The sequence below is a fragment of the Sus scrofa genome, chromosome 10 (assembly GCF_000003025.6).
Source record: "Sus scrofa isolate TJ Tabasco breed Duroc chromosome 10, Sscrofa11.1, whole genome shotgun sequence".
NCBI classification, from domain to species: Eukaryota; Metazoa; Chordata; class Mammalia; order Artiodactyla; family Suidae; genus Sus; species Sus scrofa.
Genome location: NC_010452.4, coordinates 14162747 through 14185862, shown reverse-complemented (window position 1 = coordinate 14185862; position 23116 = coordinate 14162747). Strand labels below are relative to the sequence as shown.

Here is a 23116-nt window from a genome sequence, read left to right as displayed (position 1 = left end):
TCTCCCACTCCTCTAGCTTATCTCAGTTCATTTATTTCTCTTCTTTCATTCTCAGAGGGTTGACTTTTTTGAAATGATCTCCAAATTGACAGGATGTGCCCCACAGGGATCAGTGGTTTTTAATCTTCTTGGAAGGAGATCAGAATATGATTAAAAGGCACAGGAAGGGTTAAGTTCGCTATGAAGGAAGGATTACTTTGTAAAATTGAATTTTTCACACACCCCCTTCACACCATGCTTCACCTCCTACCTCAGCAAGTGGCACCATCCAGTTACCCAAGGCACAAAGCTGGCATCCAGGGGTGCTCCCTATTCCAAAGGGTTGGTGATAACGGCTAACATTTGAGCCAAAATGTGTTCTAGGAACTATTATAAGGTCTTTATGTTTATCAAGTCATTTATCTTCAAAACAGCCCTGTTAATATCTGCATTTTACACTGAGGCACAGAGGATTAAGAAACAAACCTGCCTGATAATACAACTAGCAGCCAGAATTCCAACCAGGCCTTAGGGTTCAAGTCCACCCTCTGAACGTCTGGGACAGACAGCTCCCCTTTGCCTGCCTGCTCCAACAAGCTTCCTCCTGACTAGTTTCCAGGACTCTCATCCTATCACACTCCAATCCATTTCCCATACTTTGGTTCTACAACACAGATGGAAAAATGCCAGCTCTATACTTGAAAACCCGACCTCTCCACTGCTCCAGGGCTCTTAGCAAGTCTAGCTCCTTGGCCTGGGCTGGCCTGTCTTGCTGTCATCTCAGACGACCAGCTTTTAACTTTTTAGTTTCTGGAATTTACCCCTGCTGTATTCTCATTGCTTAACTATCCCATCCCTCCCACCCCAGCCCTGGAGAGAAAGGACTGGAGCTTAATAACATTTGTTAGATGCACTGTTGAAAAGCAAGAGAGGTTGATTATTGGACACTATTATAGACAGGAATTGTGAAATCTTTCCCTGGGCTTCTTTGAAAACTGATTGAATTCTTTCAGGGTTCTCAAAACATGTCGATCAGGGTACTTCATCATCTTCAAGTGTCACTGCTGGGTTCTGTCTGTATCTTCATCAAGTCTCCTGCTTCTGGTTCTGTAATCCTCTCCCAGCTCACTGCAGCGTCTACTGTGAACGGATGAAAGAGCTCAGCAAAACAGTTTTCTGGCCGCCGAGCTCAAAGACTAACTTTATGACCTTTCAAGGTCTCCCCTCCAAGCTCCATGCACAACTCGGGTGCCGACGTTCCGGAGGGGTATCCCGGCTCGCGAGGGGCACCCGGAGCAGAGTCCCGGGCGGGCAAGCTGTGGGGCAGCCGCGGCCTGAGCCCTCCTCCCCGGCCCTCCTCCCCAGCTCTCCGGAGAAGGGAGGGATGGAGATGCCGGAGAAACGTGGGCTCGGGGAGCCGTGAAAATTTTACTTCGAGTACAGCCGCCTCCGGTAATGCGGCCAAGAACCGGGGGCTTCTCCCCGCGCCGGGCCCACAGGTGCAGCCTCCCGCCCCCCCCGCCCCCCTCAGCCGGCCGAGGCCTGCCTCCCCTCTTCCCTCCCTTTCCCCACTCGGAACAAACAGCCTGCAGTTCCCGCAGCTGCAGCTCGAGACGCGAAACGCGCGCCGGGAGCGGGGCCGGGCGGGACTCGGCAGCTCGCACCGCTCCTCCCGCTCCCCCCGCGCTCCGGCGCCGGGCCCAGGCTGGGGCGGCGCGAGACGGGCCTGGCGGTGCGGCCTCCCTCCCTTTATTGCCGGCCCGGCCGGGGGCGGGGGCGGAGGGGCGAGGCGCGGCCCTCCTCCGTGGCACCCCTTCCCCGGGCGGGCCCGGGCAGAGCCCCGCCCGCCTCAGCCCGCCGCGGCGGGAGTAGCGCGGCGCCGCGCCGCGGGCGGCGAGCTCCGCATTCGAACCTCCCTCGCAAAGACAGTCTCCGCCCCACAATGCACCGCGGCGGGCAGCCTTTGAAAAAGCGGCGCGGCTCGTTCAAGATGGCGGAGCTCGACCAGTTGCCTGACGAGAGTGAGTAGCACCTCAAAGCACCCCCCCTCCTCCCGCCGGCCGCCTGCCCCTGGGCTGCATCGGCCCGGACAGGCGGCCCTACCCTCCGCGGGGCAGGTGGGCTGACTGCCAGCCCCGCCGTGGTCCCCGAGTCCTCCCACCCCGGTGTTGCCGCCGCGTCGCCGCCTTTGTTATGGTGTCTTGAGTGTTGGTTTCTGGGGTTGTGTGAGCGCCAGGGCCGGAAACCGAAAGCCCGGGGGCCCAGCCCTTGTCGGGCGGAGGCGGTGGCTGCTCCCCTGGCCCGACGCGGGGCCCCTGGCCGCGGTGGGGGAAGAGCGGCCACCGGCCGCGGGGGCTGTTCTCGCCGCCTGCAGCGCTCGCCCGGCGCGGAGGGACGCCTGGCGGGGTTATGTAACCCGCCCGTCCGGGGGCCGGGCCGGGCTCCGGCTGGGGAGGGGGTGGTCACGGCCCTTCGTCTTGCCCTGGCCTCGGATCTTGTCCTGTCACAGTTCCTGCCGCTGCAGGCACTTGTGATCATCACCGCCTTCGCCTTCCCTCCTCCGGTGTGTCCACCCCTGGAAGTGTTTCCGTGTCAAAGGGCTGGCCCCTTCCCCTGGGACCACAGGTGGCTGTGGATCTTTCCAGAGGTAATCCAGCCTGGGTACACACGTGTTCAGGTGGCCCCCATCCCAATGACTTTCTTCTGTGCGTTTGTGTCTTAAGAATCATGGGGGTACCTTGATGCATGGATGTGACCATCCCAGCAGGCATATACAGCCCTCTCCCTGACACCCCTTGTGCATTGCCTCACTTAACCATGTTTATTCATCCTGCCATCTCAGACATGGATGTTCCCGTGTGTTTAGGAAGTAAAAGCACTAATCCGGTAGTGTAAGTGCAATAGAACTTAATTTGTAATTTACAATATCGTATAAACTATATCAAAAGGCAAATCGTTTAATTAATGACAAAAGGGTTCCTGAGCCACACTTGCTATTCAGTTTATGTATACACATCTTTTGTGAGAGTTTTAGTATAATAAAAACAAAAAGGTCGATCCCTGTTAAATCTCTCTGTGCAAGACACTTTAAAAATGAGAACTGCGTACAGCCAATTCTGTTTATTCCTTGCTGAGGTCATTATATTCTTAATGTGTTATAAAGTTGCAAGTTCAAGTTGCCAAACTGGTGAAAAGTTGTATTAAGAGAGTTCGTGTTTTAAATTTGCTCTAGGCCAGTGCTGAATTCCAATAGAACTTTCTCAGTGATGGAAATGTTCTATTTTGCCACATCCGGTAGAATAGCCACTAGCCACATGCGGCTGTGGAACTCTTCACTCGTGGCTAGAGTGACTAAGGAACTGCATTTTATTTATTTATTTATTTATTTTTGCTATTTCTTGGGCTGCTCCCGCGGCATATGGAGATTCCCAGGCTAGGGGTCCAATCGGAGCTGTAGCCACCGGCCTACACCAGAGCCACAGCAACGCGGGATCCGAGCCGCGTCTGCAACCTACACCACAGCTCACGGCAACGCCGGATCGTTAACCCACTGAGCAAGGGCAGGGACTGAACCCGCACCCTCATGGTTCCTAGTCGGATTCGTTAACTACTGCGCCACGACGGGAACTCCAGGAACTGCATTTTAAATTTCATTTGATTTTTGTTCATTTAAGTTTAAATAGTCAGGTGTGGCTCGTGGCTACTGTATTGGACGAGACACAACTACAGACTGTCAATGAATTTTACTGTTTCTTGAAGAATGCAATTGATTGTGATTCAGGATGCTCCTAAATAAAGGTGGGCCTACTAAAGACAGTGTGGTTGTTAGCTGGAAATCCTTGCTCTCTTTGTCATAGAGATATTTTATCACCTCTTGGAAGTCCCAGTCCCCCTGGGACTTCCAAGAGGTGATAAAATATCTTTTATCATTTAGAATATTTGCTCATTATCAGTAAACTGATTTAGAATATTTGCTGTCATTTAGAATATTTGCTCATTATCAGTAAACATTGATCGAGGACTTGCTATGGTTCTTTGTAGTCACTTGGGACTCATATTAGGGTTCAAATTCCAGCTACATTCTGAAACTGTATGTCATAATCGTTTATATTTGTGACATCTCTGGTGCACTGGGGCGTGTGTGGGCGTGCACCTTAGCTTGGATATTTGTCTTGTTTAGCTTGGCCACGCCTTTTGAAAGCAGGGATTGCTTTACCTGGTTTGTCAGAGTGCCACAGGTCAGGTATATATAAATAATTTATATGGAATTGAATGTAGAGTTAGAAGCATAGTTAAGGAAACTGGAGCAGTCTTGAAAAGGGAAAGTGATTTCAGTTTGATGCTACCAGTAGCAGTATATTTCTTTGCCAATTTTAGTCAAGAGGGGTAGCTTATAAATTATCCAGTAACCATTATAACATTATCAATAATAAAGGCTAGCATTTATTTATCACTGTGAACCAGATGCTGTGTAAAGCATGTCTAATGCATTTATTTATTTAATCCTCATTCCAGTTGAGGTAAGTACTCTTACTAATGAGGTAACCAACACGGTCTTCAGCCCCTATCTTTCCTCTGGGCTTCTGGGCTTAATACCTCTTGCCTATTTCACATCTCCTCGTAGGTGCCTCAGAAGCCCTTCAGACTTTATGGGTTCAAGATCTAGCTCATAATCCTACCCCAGTACCGAGGTATTCCCAGTAGTTCCTGTTGAAATGAATGGCTCCACTATTCATTCATCTGAAACCTAAATAGAGATTATCTTTCACACTTCCCATATTTAAGCCTTTACTAAATCTTGTAACTTTTACCTTCTAAAAGTCTGTTTTACCTACTTCTCGCCTTCATCCTAGCCCAAGCTGTCACCATCTCTTCTGCACTAATCACTTTAGCCTCCGGTTAATGCACCCCCACCCCTCATGCAGCCTTTCAAAATGTATATATGTCATCCTATTGCTGAAAACATTTTACTAACTACAAGACCCTTTGTGATCTGGCCATTCCCCACCTCTCCATCTTCATTTTGTACCACTATTCCTCTCATTCTACCATTTGAGCTAATCTGGACCTTTTTCATCCCCTGTGCTCCCCAGCTTTCTTCTTTGCAGGGCCTTTGCACATGCTGTTCTCTCTACGTGGAATGCTCTTTCTTCCCCTCACTTCCAGTTAACTTCTGTTTATCCTTTGGATCTCATTTTAAGCTTCTGTCCTCCCTGACAAATATTACATCTTCTTATTAAACCTTTTCATACCACTGTACAATTTCTTGGTGGCAGCTGTCACAGTTGCAGCTTTACGTTTGTTACTGTGACTGTTTGCCTACTTTGGTTAGAAGCCCCACCAGAGCAGGTACCATTTCTATTTTATTTCATGCTTGTGTTCTAGTTCCATGCATAACAGCTGGCTTACTTTTCTGACCTTTTTTCATATCACCCTTCCCTTGTCAGCATCTCCTCCAGTACAATGCCCCCTACCCTTCCTTGAATATTCTAAATGCTCTACCTCAGGGCTCTTTTTACCAGCTGTTTTTTCTTCCCTGACTCGTTGCTTTGACTTCTCTTCTTTCCTGGCTGGCTCTTTTCAGATGTTACCTCCTCAGAGAAGCCTTCCCTAACTACCCTATGTTTAAGATACTCCCTGCACTGAGATCTCTTGTTTGTTTCCTGCTGCCAAACCTTGTTTGTTTACACTGCTGTCTGTGTAGTTGTCTTTTGATGTACTTATTTATTGTGTATCTGGTCCCACTACATTGTAAGCTCCTGAGAACAGAGGCTTTGTCTATCTCTTCCCTCAGTTAGCCCCAGTCCCCAGAATAGTGCTCTGGCAGGTATTCAGTGAATATATGTTAAATGAATGAACATATCCAGTTAAAGCAGGATTCTAACTTAATTGCATTCACCTGCCTGAAAATAATGTTCTTAGCCTAAGTTTTTATTGATTGATCAAAGTAATACTAACAACAAGCATGATATGAAAGTCATGTATTATATGCATTTTTTGTGCATATGCTAACTTTTAGATATGCGAACTCATTTAATCCCCATTTTACAAAAGAAGAATAAGTAGCATAGAGAGGTTAAGTAACTTGCTTAAGATAACACAGTAAGAATATGGCAGAACCAAGATTCAAACACAGCTAGTCTCCATCTGTGTTCTTAACCAGATGGTTAACTATACTACCTCTCAAGAAAGGAAGAAGGTTAAAGGTGCTGGGTCAGAAACTGCAAGATTTAGTCCCCCTTCATGGTGCAGGAATGAATATCCTTAATAACTCATATCTCTTCCTTCAGGTCTGTGTTCAGATAGCACCGTTCAGAGAAGCCAATCGTGAGCATCTTAGAGAAAAATACTCTTCCTTCCACCAGCCCCCATCCCACACTCCCTATCCTTATTATCCTGCCTTTTTTTTTTTTTTTTCCAGTAGTACTTATCATCCTTTGATAGGTGTTTGTGTCCCCTCACTAGCAGGTGAATTCCAGGGGAGCATCAGGAGCATCACTTTTGTTTTTGTGCTGTCAGTATCCCCGGTGCCTAGAGCAGGCGCAAGGATGCAGTCAACACTTTACATCTGCCCACTGAATGCAGGAATGGTTACTGCTTTAATTCAAATGAACCACAGTTTGCTTGGTAGCTATGTTGGTGTGTGCCCTGTCTACTGTTGCTGCTTCCCAGGTGTATTGCATTGTTTGAGGTTTTTTAGCAAGACTGTATGGCCTCTATCCCCCACTCTTCTCCCTACAACTTAACTGCCTATGGTCATTAAACTTCAGTTTGCCATATAGAAGCTGTTAAACATTCTTGACCTGTAGGCAAGAGAGTCGGGGGAAAGCAAGAGTGACTTTGATGTTGGTGGCTTATCTCTTCTACAGACTTTGGATCTGCCTTGCAGAGATGTCATTTGAGGTTTAGCAATCTGAGATGCGTAAAAATACTCCATAGCCAGAACTGCGATACTTTATCTGTTATTTCTCATTTAAAGTCTGTTGTCCATTTATATGAATTATAAATCATCACTGCTTTTATTAAACACCAAGGAGGATTAACCTGTCTTTTTGATTTTTGTATTTATTAGTTCATGTTCCTCTATCATACTTTATTCCCTGAGATCATTCTTTATTTATTTTTGTGTTTTGCAAAATGTCGTAATGAACTGGACCCTTATAGATGTTTATAGACATTTTTAACAAGCCATTTACAGATTTGTCTTTTCTCCATATAATTAATTGGCCAGTCTTTCACATAACATCACTACTGCTTGATCTTAGATTATATTTTTTTAAATATAAACAGATGGGTGTTCTCTTGTGGCACAGCAGGTTAAAGATCTGGCATTTTCACTGTAGCAATTCAGGTCACCGCCATGGTGCAGGTTCAGTCCCTGGCCCAGGAACTTCAACATGCAATGGGTGTAGCAAAATAAATAAATAAATAGGCGTTCCTGTCAGCGGACATGAATCTGACTGGTATCCATGAGGACGCAGGTTCGATCCCTGGCCTCACTCAGTGGGTTAAGGATCCGGCATTGCTGTGAGCTGTGGTGTAGGTCACAGACAAGGCTTGGATCTGACAATGCTATGGCTCTGGTGTAGGCCAGCAGCTACAGCTCCGATTAGAACCCTAGCCTGGGAACCTCCATATGTCATAGGTGCTGCCCTAAAAAGACTAAATAAATAAATACATTAATGTCACAGTATCTGAGATGAGAAATAACTGGTTCTAAAATTAAAACACATTTTGAAATGAGGAATGATAAATAATAATTTGACTATAGTAAAAGAAAAAATGTGGTGTTCTAAACGGTTTTTTAAATTTAAAAAGGGAGATTTTGGAGTTCCCGTAGTGGCTCAGTGGTTAACCAATCCGACTAGGAACCATGAGGTTGTGGGTTTGATCTCTGGCCTTGCTCAGTAGGTTAAGGATCCAGTGTTGCCATGAGCTGTGGTGTAGGTTGCAGACGCGGCTCGGATCCCGAGTTGCTGTGGCTCTGGCGTAGGCCGGTGGCTACAGCTCTGATTGGACCCCTAGCCTGGGAACCTCCATATGCTGCGGGAGCAGCCCAAGAAGTGGCAAAAAGACCAAAAAAAGGGGGGGGGGAGATTTTGCTTGTTGATAATTCTATGAATAATTTTTATTTTGGAGCATAAAAAGGATTTTTTCCTGTTACTTTATTTTCTTTTATTGAGATATAATTAACATGTAACTTTGTATTCATTTTTTTACTTTTTTTTTTTTTAGGGCTGCATCTGGGGCATTTGGGAATTCCTGGGCCAGGGATCAAATTGGAACTGCAGCTGGGGCCTACGCCACAGCCAAAGCAACACCAGACCCAAGCTGCATCTGCAACCTACACTGCAGCTTTGCAGCAATGCAGGATCCTTAACCCAGGTTAAGGATGGGATCCATATCCTCCTGAAGACAACATAGGTCCTTAACCTGATGAGCCACAATAGGAACTTCAACATTGTTTTAGTTTCAGGTGTACAACGTAATGATTTGATATTTGTATATATTGCAAAACAGTTGCCACAGTAAGTTTAATGAACACCTATCACCACATGGTTACATTTTTTTTTCTTGTGATGAGCATTTTTAAGATCTACTCTGTTGGCAACTTTCAAATATACAGTGCAGTATTGTTAATTCTAGTTTCCATGCCACATGTTACATCCCCAGGAATTTGTACCTTCTGACTTCCTTCACCTCCTTTGCCCATTCCCCACCCTGCCTCTGGCATCAACCAATTTGCTCTCTACCTAGGAATTTGGTGCAGTTTTTTGGTTTCTTTAGATGTCCCGTGTAAGTGAGAGAGATCATCCTTTATTATTTTTCAAATGGTTTGAACTTCTTTGCAGTGTACATATCCAACTCTGAGATTTTCAGTTTAGTGCTCTCCCTTTCTCATAAAAGTTTCTTTCCCTGTCAGTTCTCCTGCTTCCTTTCACCCATCGATTCAAACCTTTACACCAGATCAGTGTTTCTCAAAGTGGGCCTGAGTGTTCCCTGCAGCAGAATCCCCTGTGAACCTTTATTAATCATACAGATTGTGCATGTCTAAGGAGCTTCCTGGTTATTCTGCCGTACACTAATGTTTTAGTCAGTGAACCCCTCCAACTTTATGCTAGCTCCTCTTGGCTGCTCTGAACTCCCCAGTCCAATCCAGTTTGGATCTTTAAGTGTTGCACATATCTCCATTCCAGACTTCCAAGGGCCTTGTTGTCTGCTATGACAGTCCCTGTATCATTTCCATTTTCTTTATTCTCCACTCTATTACCAATTCTTTTTTTTTTTCTTTTTGGTCTTTTTGCTATTTCTTCGGCCGCTCCCGCAGCATATGGAGGTTCCCAGGCTAGGGGTTGAATCGGAGCTGTAGCCACTGGCCTACGCCAGAGCCACAGCAACGTGGGATCCAAGCCGCGTCTGCAACCTACACCACAGCTCACGGCAACGCCGGATCGTTTAACCCACTGAGCAAGGGCAGAGACCGAACCAGCAACCTCATGGTTCCTAGTCGGATTCGTTAACCACTGCGCCACGACGGGAACTCCTCTATTACCAATTCTGATCTTTGCCTCAATAAATGTCAGTTCACTTTCTCTCTTCTTTCTCCAGCACACTTCTGGATCAGGATCCCAAGTTGCTTCTGTCCCTACTCTTCTCTTTCCTTTCTTTCTACATTTTTCTCTTTTGGAAAGCTCTCCAGTTCTCATAACTTCAGACAAGACTCCCAAATGCCTCTGTTTCTTCCTTATGTTACCTGAGTTCTGGTCAATAGCATGAATTGTCTATTAGCTATTTCTTCCTTTTTTTTTTTTTTTTTGCCTTTTTTTTAGGGCTGCACCCACGGCATATGGAGGTTCCCAGGCTAGGAGCTAAATCAGAGCTCGAGCTGCCGGCCTACACCACAGCCACAGCAACATGGGATCCGAGCCGCATCTGTGACCTACACCACAGCTCATGGCAATGCTGCATCCTTAACCCACTGAGCAAGGCCAGGGATCGAACCCTCATCCTCATGGTTACTAGTTGGGTTCGTAAACTGAGCCACGATGAGAACTACCCCCCACTAGCTATTTCTAATTGCACATTCCACTGTCACTTCAAACTCAACATTGCTAAACTAAATGGATCACTTTTACCCCTCAACCAAGTTCTTTTTCTCTCATTTTGATTATGAAGTAACACTGGTTTGTTTTAATTACAGGCTCTTCAGCAAAAGCTCTTGTCAGTTTAAAAGGTAAGAATCACAGCATGATTCTTTAGGTATAGCATAAATTAGAACTTTAATTCATTAAATTAATTTGGATATAGTATTTTTCTTTTCTGTGTTATGATTGATTATAGCTTTTAAATATTGGGTTTCACTGATGATAACTTTAAATTCATATGGAGAATTGGCCCTTGGTTTTTTTCCCCCTAGAATTATTGATTAAAGAACTTTCTAACTAAACATTCCAGACATTTTTTACTAGATTTAAATCACTTATTAACAATTGGGCTAAGCTGGATTTTTAGATAATTGTTTATTTTTTAAGAATTCTTATCTTCTAAGTAATAATGTAAGTCTCTTAAAAGAATGAAGTCTCTTAAAATGAAAGTACTTTTTCTGAGAAAAATTGACATGTTCCTTAGTCTTGCTATTTCTTTCTGTAAGTATATTAGATCAACACTCTTAATGTAATTTATTATGAAATTTTACTTCTGGAGCAAGATTCTACTAGGTAAGTAAATTTAGAACCAATCCAGATATTCTTAGAGTTTCATTAGTACTTTTATTTATTTATTTATTTTCATTTTTATTTTTATTTTTGGCCATGCCCATGGCATGTGGCACTTCCCAGGCCAGGGCTGGAACCCGAGCCACACCGGTGACCCAAGCTACTGCAGTGATATCACCGGATCCCTAACCCACTGTGCCTCAAGAGAACTCCTCATTAGTCATTCTAGTTTTTAAAGCTACTGTATTGTACTTGGGGTGGGTACATCCAAATTAAGTCCTTCTGGCTTGAGAACACTGAACTTTCAGGATTACCCTAGTTTATTTTATTTGCCTAACAGGATCAACCCCATCACATCTCTTTTCTTTTCTCCTTCTTTAAATATATGTCTGAAAAAGTATTCCAGGCTATATCTAGTCACTTAGGATGGAGGATAATGTGAGAAAAATAATGTATATGTATGTGTGACTGGGTCACTTGGCTGTACGGTAGGAAATTGACAGAACACTGCAAACCAGTTATAATGGAAAAAATAAATTTTTTTTTTTTTTTTTCTTTTTAGGGCCACACCTGTGGCATATGGAAGTTCCCAGGCTAAGGGTCTAATTGGAGCTGTAGCCGCCGGCCTACACCACAGCAATGCCAGATCCAAGACGCATCTGTGACCTACACTACTGGCTCACGGCACCGCTGGATCCTTAACCCATTGAACGAGGCCAGGGATCAAACCCGAAATCTCATGGTTCCTAGCTGGATTCATTTCTGCTGCGCCATGATGGGAACTCCTAAACATCATTTAAAAAAAAAAGAATTCCATTAATTTTTTCACAATATTAAAGTCATGTCTCTTTTTAAAAAATATATATAGTGATATAAATTTTTTATAGGAAAAAATTAGAAAAATGCTGTTGAGTAATTGGAAAGAAATGAAAATAACTTATGTATATTCATTCCAGTTTCTATATGTAAACATATCTCTGTGTAAACGTATCCTTTTTATAAAAAATAAACTCACCTTGGAGTTCCCTGGTAGCCTAATAGTTAAGGATTCAGCATCATCACTGCCGTGGTTGAGGACACTGCTGTGGTATGGGTTTGATCCCAGCCCAAGAACTTCCACATGCTGTGGGTCAGGCCAAAAAAATAAATAAATAAACCTCACTTTTATTTTGATAATATGTTTAATTAATTGATTGGATTTTTTTAGGGTTGCAGACAACTCTGAAAATGTTCCTTTGATTAAGGAAAACAGAAACACCACACATTTCATTGTTAGATATCAAGGCCTTCACACTTTGAAGCAAAAAAACATTTCAAGGTTAAAGGAGGTTTTTCCATTTTTCCTTGCCTGTTTACAATCAGATTATACTGAGATACTTCTTGATAAATTAGAATAGAGAAATTATTAAAAACCAAAGTGAAACAAGCCACACATGTTTTAATATGAAAATTTAGTACTTTTGAATAGCATTGCCTTGTCAAATTATTTAGAGAGTTTGATGAAAAAATACAGAAGAGATTTTTCTTTGTAATAAACTAAAAATATTATGGTCAGTATATTTTTTCTATATTGGTAAATATTTCAGATATATTGCTGTTATTAAAAAGGCAGTGTTTATGGTATGAAATCCTTTGAACTAAACTTAAATCTCATTAATAATAATAATTTATTACAGAGGGAAGCTTATCTAACACATGGAATGAAAAGTACAATTCTTTACAAAAAACACCTGTTTGGAAAGGCAGGAATACAGCCTCTGCTGTGGAAATGGTAAGGAATTACATTTTTTTTTTGTTATACTTTAGGATATGGTAGCTAAATTGTCTGTATTATTGTTAGGTGCACATTCGGACAGCACTGTAAAATTTTTCCAAGGTTTTTTCCCTAACTTGAAGCATTTGTGTCTTTTTGTCATTGAGTAGTATTTGATCATATTTAGATAATCTGTAGCCTATGATACACTGGTCATTATTAAGCATTTGTAAAGTAACTGTAGTTTCTTTAAATAGGCAACATCAAAAAACTCCAACAACCTAAAATCTTTTGGAATTCCCGTCATGGCTCAGTGGAAATGAATCTGAGTAGTATCCTTGAGGTTGCAGGTTCGATCCCTGGCCTTGCTCAGTGGATTAAGGATCCAGCATTGCTATGAGCCTGTGGTGTAGGTCACAGATGTGTATTGGATCTGGCATTGCTGTGGCATAGGCCAGCGGCTACAGCTCTGATTAGACCCCTAGCCTGGGAACTCCATATGCCTCAGGTGCGGCCCTAAAAAGACAAAAAATTAAAATAAAAAAATTAAAAATAAAATCTTAACTTTTTAATAGATTTTTAATAATTTAGTAGATTTTTTTTCCTTTTTTTGTCTTTTCTAGGGTCACACCCGCGGCATGTGGAGGTTCCTAGGCTAGGGGTCTAATCAGAGCTGTTGCTGCCAGCCTACACCAGAGCCACGGCAACGCAGGAGCTGAGCTGCGTCTGCAACCTACACCACAGCTCACAGCAACGCTGGAACCTTAACCCACAGAGCGAGGCCAGGGATTGAACCTGAAACTTCATGGTCTCTAGTCAGATTCGTTAACTACTGAGCCACGACCAGAACGCCCATAGATTATTTAAAAATAAATCGTATGTGGCTCTGGTCCCTGCAAAAACATATATAAATAAGTGGAAAGATAATTGAAATCTTGTGTTGGCCAAGGCTAAGTGCATTTAGAGGTAAGATGTAAAGATGAGCATATAATTGGCATAACTTAACAGTTTTCGGGGCCTCTCTTCCTCCCCTGTCTAGCCAGGTAGCTAGGAAATTTTAGAGGTCAATTATGAAACAAGCCTGGAGCTGGGTTACATAGTAGCTGTCCCAGTAGCCTGGGCAGCCGGCCACAGTGAATGTGCAGGACTCTCCACACCCTTATCGAGTCTATCACTGTCATTCTTGTCCTCCTCTCTGCCCACAATCAGGGGAGGGGAACTTCCTCTCAGAACTATGCATTGTTGAGGCTCTCAGTGGGTTCATTTCAAGAGTCCATACCTTTAGCCTTGATCGATCCATTTAGATGCTTCCCACATGTTGTCAAGCCCTCGGCACCTGCTTCTGATTAGGCATGGAACTGTCTTAAACGTGGGAGAAGGATTTGAAAAAGGATATGGTGCTATTGGGATATTATTTCTGTCCTTCTCTATTAATAAATTCTCTGGGAGTTCCCGTCGTGGCGCAGTGGTTAACGAATCCGACTGGGAACCATGAGGTTGCGGATTCGGTCCCTGCCCTTGCTCAGTGGGTTAATGATCCGGCGTTGCCGTGAGCTGTGGTGTAGGTTACAGACGCGGCTCGGATCCTGCGTTGCTGTGGCTCTGGCGTAGGCCGGAGGCTACAGCTCCGATTAGACCCCTAGCCTGGGAACCTCCATATGCCGCGGGAGTGGCCCAAGAAATGACAAAAAAAAAAAAAAAAAAAATTCTCTGAACCTGAGGTGGACTGTGAAGATGCTTCATATTATACATCCTTGATTGTATGATATACTTTCAAGCACTTATCAAGGATCTGTTTTAGGTGTCTTACATTTTTACTTACAGGTGGAAATTCATCAATTTTTGACAGCAGATCTACTATAATATTATATACATTTAGATTTACTCTTTAAAGTGATCTAGTAACTTTGTCCTGGCCCAGCCCTATGCAACAGACATATCATGTAAAATACCCAACTGGTATTAATCCAAGCACCAACATAATGAGAACTGGAATTTCCAGAACTTAATTTTCCTATCTTCAGCATTCAAGATTACCAGTGTAATGTACAAAGAAGACTAGGTTCTAGTCTTAATTATCAGATAGGTTTCATTTGCAAAAAAATTGCATAATAAATACGTGTCTTTATACTTTCTAAAATCTAAAATTATTTATAGTGACTTCCTGTGCTTTGTATTATCCATTCTTCATCCTTCCATACTGCTGACAATTTACAGTTAGCTGTATTTTCCAAGTTAGGAGTTATGTTTTAGAACAAAAGTGGGAAGTGTTTGGTCTTTGCATTAAATAAAAAAATTTCTCTCATAGCCTTTCAGAAATTCAAAACGAAGTCGGCTCTTTTCTGATGAAGATGACAGACAAATAAATACAAGATCACCTAAAAGGAACCAGAGGGTTCCACAGGTATGTGTGTGCTAAAATTTTGTTACATTGGGGAGTTCCTGTTGTGGCTCAGTGGTAACGAACCTGACTAGCATCCATGAGGACTCAGGTTCAGTCCCTTGCCTTGCTCAGTGGGTTAAGGATCTGGCATTGTCATGAGCTGTGGTGTAGGTCGCAGACACAGCTTGGATCCTGTGTTGCTGTGGCTGTGGTGTAGGCCGACAGCTGTAGCTCTGTTTGACCTAGCCTGGGAACCTCCATGTGCTACGACTACAGCCCTAAAAAAACAAATAAATAAATATATCTTAAAATTTTTGGTTCATTGAAAGGAAGTGAGCAGTTGCTCAGCATAGTAAAGTTTATATTTATCTTTCTATCCCATTTTGAGTAACAGGTTCTTTTCTTGAAATCACTGCTTCAGCTCAGCTCCTATTTTAGTTACCGAAAAAAAGCCATTATTTTACTGATGGACTTTAAACCAGAGTAGAGAGCCAGTATTAACACTTTTCTTTTAAGCATGGAGATAGTGAATGTTAAGCAAGTGGCTTTGTCATATTGGAATCAGTTTGCAGTTGTGCATGGAAATCAGAGGGGAAGAAATTATTTTACTTCATCACTGAGGGAAGAATTTGAAGATACCCATTTATCCCAAAATATATGCATGAAATCATATTTCCTTTTTCATTTTTGACATTTTTTTAAAGAAAAGTCATAGGGGACATGTAAGAATCAAAGAAATGATTGAAAATTAGATAAGGAAATTTCATCTTTAAGGTAATTTTCTCCTGTGAAATTTATAATTTTTGATATAGTTGTTCCCTACTTCCCTTTCATGTTTTTTTTCAAAAGTGTTATAAGATTTTCCAGTAGGATGATCATAGTAAGATAGGTTTTTTTCTCTACCTAGGATTTGGCATCAAATAAAGCAAGGGTATAGGTGGGAATTATGTATTCCCATATATCCCCAATATGCCCTACCAAAAAAAAATCCAAATAACTTTTTTATACCGTTATGATCATTTCAAATAGTAAAATATATTCATTCTCTGTAAAATGAACAAAAATATATAAACTTTTTTAAATGTCAAGGACAAGTATACATAGTAGCATCTAAAATTCAACTTAAAAATTTGACCCACTTGCAACTAATACACAGCATGCATTACTTGGCTCAGTAGATGTTGGATATAAGGGTGAATGACAACTATTTCTTGTATTGACTTTATTTTAAAATTTTTTTTAGGTTTTTATTTTTTCTATTATGGTTGATATGCATTGTTCTGTCGATTTCTGCTTTATGTATTGACTTTAGAAGAGCTGTGTTATTAGGATAATTTGGATGACTTAACTCTGTTTAGGTTTTTTAAATTTCCAAAGTTTTTTAAAGTTTTTTTTCCCCTCCAACTGTTTGTAGGAAAATTTTCACACATACGGAAAACTCTGGTCTTTGTGACCATATATATGTATATATGTGTGTGTGAGTATATATATGTGTGTGAGTATATATATATGTGTGTGTATATATATATATGTATATATATATGTGTGTATATATATATATGTATATATATATGTGTGTGTATATATATATAAACTTTTTAATTGTTTAAAAAAAGAAACCTACTTTAAGTAGGGTTTTTTGTTTTTGTTTTCGTTTTGTCTTTTTTGCCATTTCTTGGGCCACTCCCGTGGCATATGGAGGTTCCCAGGCTAGGGGTCAAATCAGAGCTGTAGCTGCCGGCCTACACCAGAGCCACAGCAACGCGTAATCTGAACCATGTCTGCAACCTATACCACAGCTCACGGCAACGCCGGATCCTTAACCCACTGAGCAAGGCCAGGGATCGGACCTGCAACCTTGTGGTTCCTAGTCGGATTTGTTAACCACTGAGCCAGGACGGAAACTCCCAAGTAGGGTTTTTTTTTTAACAATTAAAAAGTTATTTTTTGGGAGTTCCCTTTGTGATTCAGCCGTTAATGGACCCGACTAGGATCCATGAGAATGCGGGTTCAATTGCTGTGAGCTCTGGTGTTGGCTGGCAGCGGTAGCTGCGATTTGACCCCTAGCCTAGGAACTTCCATATGCTGAGGGTGTGGCCCTAAAAAGCAAAAAAAAAAGTTAATTTTATATGTACAATGTGGTATCCTGATTTGGATTCTGGGACAGAAAAGGAACATTATTCGAAAAACTGGAGAAATCTAAATAAAGTCTTATAATTTAGTTAATCTGATTGTACCAATGTTAATTTCTTAGTTTTGACAAACCATGGTCATGTAAGATGTTAACATTAGGGAAAGCTGAGTGAAGGGGATGTGGGAGCTCTCTACTATCTTTGCAAGTTTTCTATAAATCTGTAATTTTCCACAGTTAAGTTTTATAGTAAAAAATAAAAAGTTCGAATTCTCTTGTGGTTCAGTGGATTAAGGATCCAGTGTTGCCGCTGGCCGCTGCTATGGCACAGGTTTGATCCCTGGCCCAGAAACTTCTGCAACGGTCAAAGAAGAAAATAAATGAATGAATGAATAAATAAATAAATAAATAGGCATTCCCACTGTGGCGCAGCAGGATCAGCGACATCTCTGGAGCACTGGGATGCAGGTTCAATCCCACAGCCCAGTGCAGTGGGTTAAGGATCTGGTATTGCCAGCGAGGGTCACAGCTGTGGCTTGGATCTGATCCCTGGCCCAGTAAGTAACTCATGTGCTGTGGGGCAGCCAATAAATAAATAAATACATAAACAGTTAATTTTTTTGGTCTTTTAGGGCTGGACCTATGGCATATGGAAATTCCCAGGCTAGGGGTCGAATTGGAGCTACAAATGTCAGCCTGCACCACAGCAACGCCAGATCTGGACCGTGTCTGCAAACTATACCACAGCTCATGGCAACGCCGGATCCTTAACCCACTGAGCAAAGCAGGGATCAGACCTGTGTCATCATGGATGCTAGTCAGGTTCTTTGCCACTGAGCCACAACAGGAACTTCTTAAAAAGTTAATTTTGACCTCCACCCACCCTCCAGGTCTACTTCCCTTTTCCATTGGTAACTGCTATAGTTTTATTGTCCTTTTAGACCTTTTAAATATTTCTAAAACTTTGTATATGTATTCATAGAAAATACGTGGTATTGTTCATGTATGTAGTTTTAAAATTATATTTTATGGTATTATTTTCATGATCCTGTATCAGGCGTCATTTTGTAATTTATTTTTTCACTCAAAAGTCTGTTCTTGAGATCTGGCCATGCTGACTGATTTAAATAGACAGACTTCAATATTTCATTTCTTTTTGCTGTTGCTCAGTACTCAATCTTCTACCATAATTTATTTATAAATTCTCCTATTTATGGGCATTTAAATGGTTTCTAAATTTTCAGTTACAAACAATACTATAGTGAATATTCCAAGCATGTTTGTATAAATTTACAAGTGTTTTTCTAGGACAGGTGCCTAAAATGTGGAATTAATTGCTGGATCACAGAATGTGCACATTTAAAGTTTTTAAGAATGCCGAGTTATTCTCTAAAGGGGTTGTCGGAGTTCCCGTCGTGGCACAGCAGAAACTAATCCGACTAGGAACTGTGAGTTGGAGGTTCGATCTCTGACCTTGCTCAGTGGGTTAAGGATCTGGTGTTGCAGTGAGCTGTGGTGTAGGTCACAGATTTGGCTCAGATCTGGCATTGCTGTGCCTGTGGCATAGGCTGGCAGCTGTAGCTCCGATTAGACCCCTAGCCTGGGAACCTCCATATGTTGTGGGTGTGGCCCTAAAAAGACAAAAAAAAAAGGAAAAAAAAAGTTGTACTGGTTTATACTTTTCAACTGATAATATATCACAGTACCTGTTTTCCCTAATGCTTGTCAACTCAGTATATAACCAAACATTTAGATTTTTGCTAATCTGATACTACCATCTCACTTGTTTTAGCTGTCATTTCATCTGTGAGTGATGTTGAGATACTTTTCATATATGTTTAAAAACTTTACCATAAACTGTCTTTCTCCCATTTTTCATTAGAATGTTGTTAATTTTCTTATTGGTTTGAAAGAATTTTGCATATATTAAGAGTATTAGCCCTTTGGTTACTTATACTGCTTATAATTTTTTTCAGAGTTTGTAGTTTGTCTTTTGCTTTTTTTTTTATGGCTGCTCCCATGGCATAAGGAAGTTCCCAGGCCAGGGATTGAATCCAAGCCGCAGCTGCAACCTACACTGCACTTGTGGCAATGCTGGATCCTTTAACCCACTGCACAGGGCAGGGGGTCAAACCCACACCTCCACAGTGACCTGAGCTGCTGCAGTCTGATTCTTCACCAACTGTGCCACAGTGGCACAGTGTCTTTTGTTCCGTTTCTATATTTTTCACCATGGAGGATTGAAAAAATTCTGAGGTTCGGATGTAACTTGTGTTTCCTTTTAAGGACTTTTTGATTTTATTCTCATATAAAGATCTTCCCTAGCCTAAAATTTATAGTTTTAGAATTCTCTTATATTTCTTCTTATTTCATTAAAAATCTTTAAATCTTTAGTCCATCTGGAATTTATTTTGGAGTGAGGAATGCAGTAAGACTGCAACCTGATTTTTTTTCCAGAGGACTACTTAAGTTGTCCTGAGTAACATTTACTGAGTAATCCATTTTTTATATATCTGTTTAAAATGCTGCCTGCATCACAAGCTAAATTCCTGTATATATTTGGGATTATTTCTAGGCTTTCTATCTCTTTATGTCTAGTATGTCTTTGTATGTACTAGTGTCAGATTGTATTAATGTAACTTAATTGTTTTGATCTCTGATATGACATTATTACTTACTCTTTTTAAAGACTTTTCTAAGTATTCTTCCACATTTATTTTTCCGCATGAACTTTAAAATCAACTTGACTAGGAAAAAAATTCTTTTGGGATTTTCATTGATATTGCACAAATATAAATTAATTTAGGGGATATGACATGTAACATTGAAACTACCCATCCAGGACTGGTTGTAGTTGCACTTATTTGAGCCTTACTTTCCCTCAGTAGACTGTTTTTTTCTGTGTCAATCTTGTACTTTTTTTTTTTTTTTTTTTTTGGTCTTTCTAGGGCTGTACATGTGGCATATGGAGGTTCCCAGGCAAAGGGTCTAATCGGAATTGTAGCTGCTGGCTTGCAGCACAGCCACAGCAATGCCAGATCTGAGCTGTGTCTGACTTACACCACAGCTCATGGCAACGCCAGATCCTTAACCCACTGACCAAGACCAGGGATCAAAACTATGTCCTCATGGATACTAGTCAGATTCGTTTCCGTTGCACCACAATGGGAACTCCAATCTTGCACACTTCTTAAGTGTATTCGTAGGTATTTAATATTTTTGTTCTTGTCATTTTTGCTGTCATAAACAGGATATTTCTTCTGTTTTATTGTCTAATTTATTCTCATGTATATATAGAAATGATAATGATTTTTTAAAGAGATTTTTGTATATCAACTTTGTATTCTCCCACTTTATTAAATTATCTTAAAAATTTTAATGGTTATAGTTGATTTTCTTGGGGAATAGTTAAAGTTATAGTTGAGGTTTTTGTTTTTTTGTTTTTTTTGTCTTTTTGTCTTTTCTAGGGCTGCACCTGTGGCATACGGAGGATCCCAGGCTAGGGGTCTAATTAGAGCTGTTGCTTCCTGCCTATGCCACAGCCACAGCAACGCAGGATCCGAGCCGAGTCTGCGACCTACACCACAGCTCACAGCAACACCGGATCCTTAACCCACTGAGCGAGGCTGGGGATGGAACCTGCAACCTCATGGTTCCTAGTCAGATTCGTTAACCACTGAGCCACGATGGGAACTCCTTTAGTTGAGTTTTTTTAGAGAAGTCATTATCACCTAAAAATTATGGTGTTTTTATCTTCTCTTTTCAGTTTTCATTCCTTTTATTTAATTGGCTAATTCCATCAAAACAATGTTAAAAAAATAGGAATGATAATCAATATCTTTGTCATATTCCTCACTTTAATGAGAATTTTTTAGAATTTTAACATTGAAAATGATGTTAACTTTTGGATTGGAATGGGAAGAAATGTGTTTTGCAGGTTAAGAAGGTATTCATCTTTTTATTTTCTTGATCAGTCTTGCTAAAATAAAGGTTTATCAATTTTGTCAGTTTTTTCAAAGAATTTTTGGTCTTACTGATTTTTCTCAATTGGTTTTCTTTTTTTTTTTTCTTTTCTTTTTAGGGCCATACCGACGGCATATGGAAGTTCCAGTCCTGGGGTCGAATTGGAGCTGTAGCTGCCAGCTCACACCACAACCAGCCTACACCACAGCCACAGCAATGCAGGATCCAAGCCATGTGTGCAACCTACACCACAGCTCACAGAAACACCTGATCCTTAACCCACTGAGCAAGGCCAGGAGTCAAACCAGCATCCTCATGGATACTAGTTTGATTTGTTTCTGCTGAGCCACAATGGGTACTCTAAGTTTTCTATTTTTTATTTCTATTCTGCTCTAATTTTTATTATTTTCTTCCTCTGCTTGCTTTGGGTTTTCTTTGTTCTTTTTCATATTTCCTAAGGTAGAAAGTTAAGTTATTTATTTGAGATCATTCTTTTGCTCTAATATAAGCATTTACCAAATAAATTAAATTTTCTGGAGTTCCCGTCGTGGCTCAGTGGTTAACAAATCCGACTAAGAACCATGAGGTTGCGGGTTCGATCCCTGGCCTTGCTCAGTGGGTTAAGGATCCGGTGTTGCCGTGAGCTGTGGTGTAGCTTGCAGATGTGGCTCGGATCCCACATTGCTGTGGCTCTGGCGTAGGCTGGCATCTACAGCTCTGATTAGACTCTAGCCAGGAACCTCCATATGCCGCAGGAGCGGCCAAAAATGGCAAAAAACAAAAAAAAAAAAAAAAAAAAAAAAAAAAAAAAAAAGGAGTCCGTCGTGGTGCAGTGGTTACGAATCAACTAGGAACATGAGGTGCGGGTCGGTCCTGCCTTGCTCAGTGGGTTACGATCCGGCGTGCGTGAGCTGTGGTGTAGGTCGCAGACGCGGCTCGGATCCCGCGTTGCTGTGGCTCTGGCGTAGGCCGGTGGCTACAGCTCCAATTCAACCCCTAGCCTGGGAACCTCCATGTGCCGAGGGAGCGGCCCAAGAAATAGCAACAACAGCAACAACAACGACAACAGACAAAAAGACAAAGGACAAAAAAAAAAAGAAATTTTCCTCCAGGTACTACTTTTGGTATATATGTGTTTGGTTTTTTTTTTTTTTTAGCAAAAAGTTAATTTTATTTTTATCATTATCCTCATCATTATCATCAAGTAACAAATTAAACGAGTTAAATACCTGTATTCTGTATGACCTTGGGACACTCTGGCCTTTGCTTTTTAGCAGATCCTTTTTTTTTTTTTTTGGCTTTTCTATTCGTTAACCACTGCGCCGCGATGGGAACTCCAGTAGAGCTTATTTAAACTTAAAAATGTTTAGGAGTTCCCGTTTTGGCGCAGTGGAAATGAATCTGACTAGTAACCATGAGGTTGTGGGTTTGATCCCTGGCTCACTCAGTGGGTTAAGGATCAGTCGTTGCTGTGAGCTGTGGTGTAGATAGCAGACTTAGCTCAGATCCCAAGTTGCTGTGGCTGTGGTGCAGGCCGGCAGCTGTAGCTCCAATTCAACCTCTAGCCTGGGCACCTCCATTTGCTGCTCCAAGGTCCTCTTGGAGATAGGAAAGTTTAGTGATAACGCTTGGAAATTTTGAAAATTTGTCATTCTCATTAACTATAATATTGACTAGATTCCTCATGCAAATCCTCTGCCAGATAGAGCTTAAATCAGGTACTCATCTCAAATAATTTAATAAAAAAGATTTTGGGGAGTTCCTGTCGTGGTGCAGCGGAAACAAATCCGACTAGGAATCATGAGGTTGTGGGTTTGATCCCTGGCCTTGCTCAGTGGGTTAAAGATCCGACATTGCCGTGAGCTGTGGTGTAAGTCAAAGACTCAGCTCAGATCTGGCGTTGGTGTGCCTGTGGCATAGGCTGGCAGCTGTAGCTCCGATTAGATCCCTAGCCTGGGAACCTCCATATGCCGCAGGTGCGGTCCTCAAAAAGACAAAAAACTTACCTTAGAAACTTCTTGGTTCTAAGGCTAAGTATATAGAGATTCTTCACCCCCCACAACAAAAAAGCTAATGAATTCTTCATTGAAAATCTGGCAGTAAAAATTAAAAGAATTAAAACCCAGTCAATCATCTCTTTTTTTTTTCCCAAGATATTAAGAGAAAACATATCAGACATTAAATTGCAGAGG

General features: G+C 41.6%; 1 protein-coding gene across 1 annotated transcript in view; it reads left to right on the top strand.

Annotated features, from left to right (window-relative positions):
* The window catches only part of LIN9 (lin-9 DREAM MuvB core complex component), a 74260-nt gene continuing 52979 nt past the window's right edge, over nucleotides 1836-23116 (top strand). Inside the window, exons 1-4 of the mRNA XM_021064413.1 lie at nucleotides 1836-2000; nucleotides 10181-10213; nucleotides 12371-12465; nucleotides 14756-14851. Of these exons, the coding sequence (XP_020920072.1) occupies nucleotides 1922-2000; nucleotides 10181-10213; nucleotides 12371-12465; nucleotides 14756-14851 (303 nt within the window). The 5' untranslated portion in view covers nucleotides 1836-1921. The remainder of the gene's footprint in view (nucleotides 2001-10180; nucleotides 10214-12370; nucleotides 12466-14755; nucleotides 14852-23116) is intronic.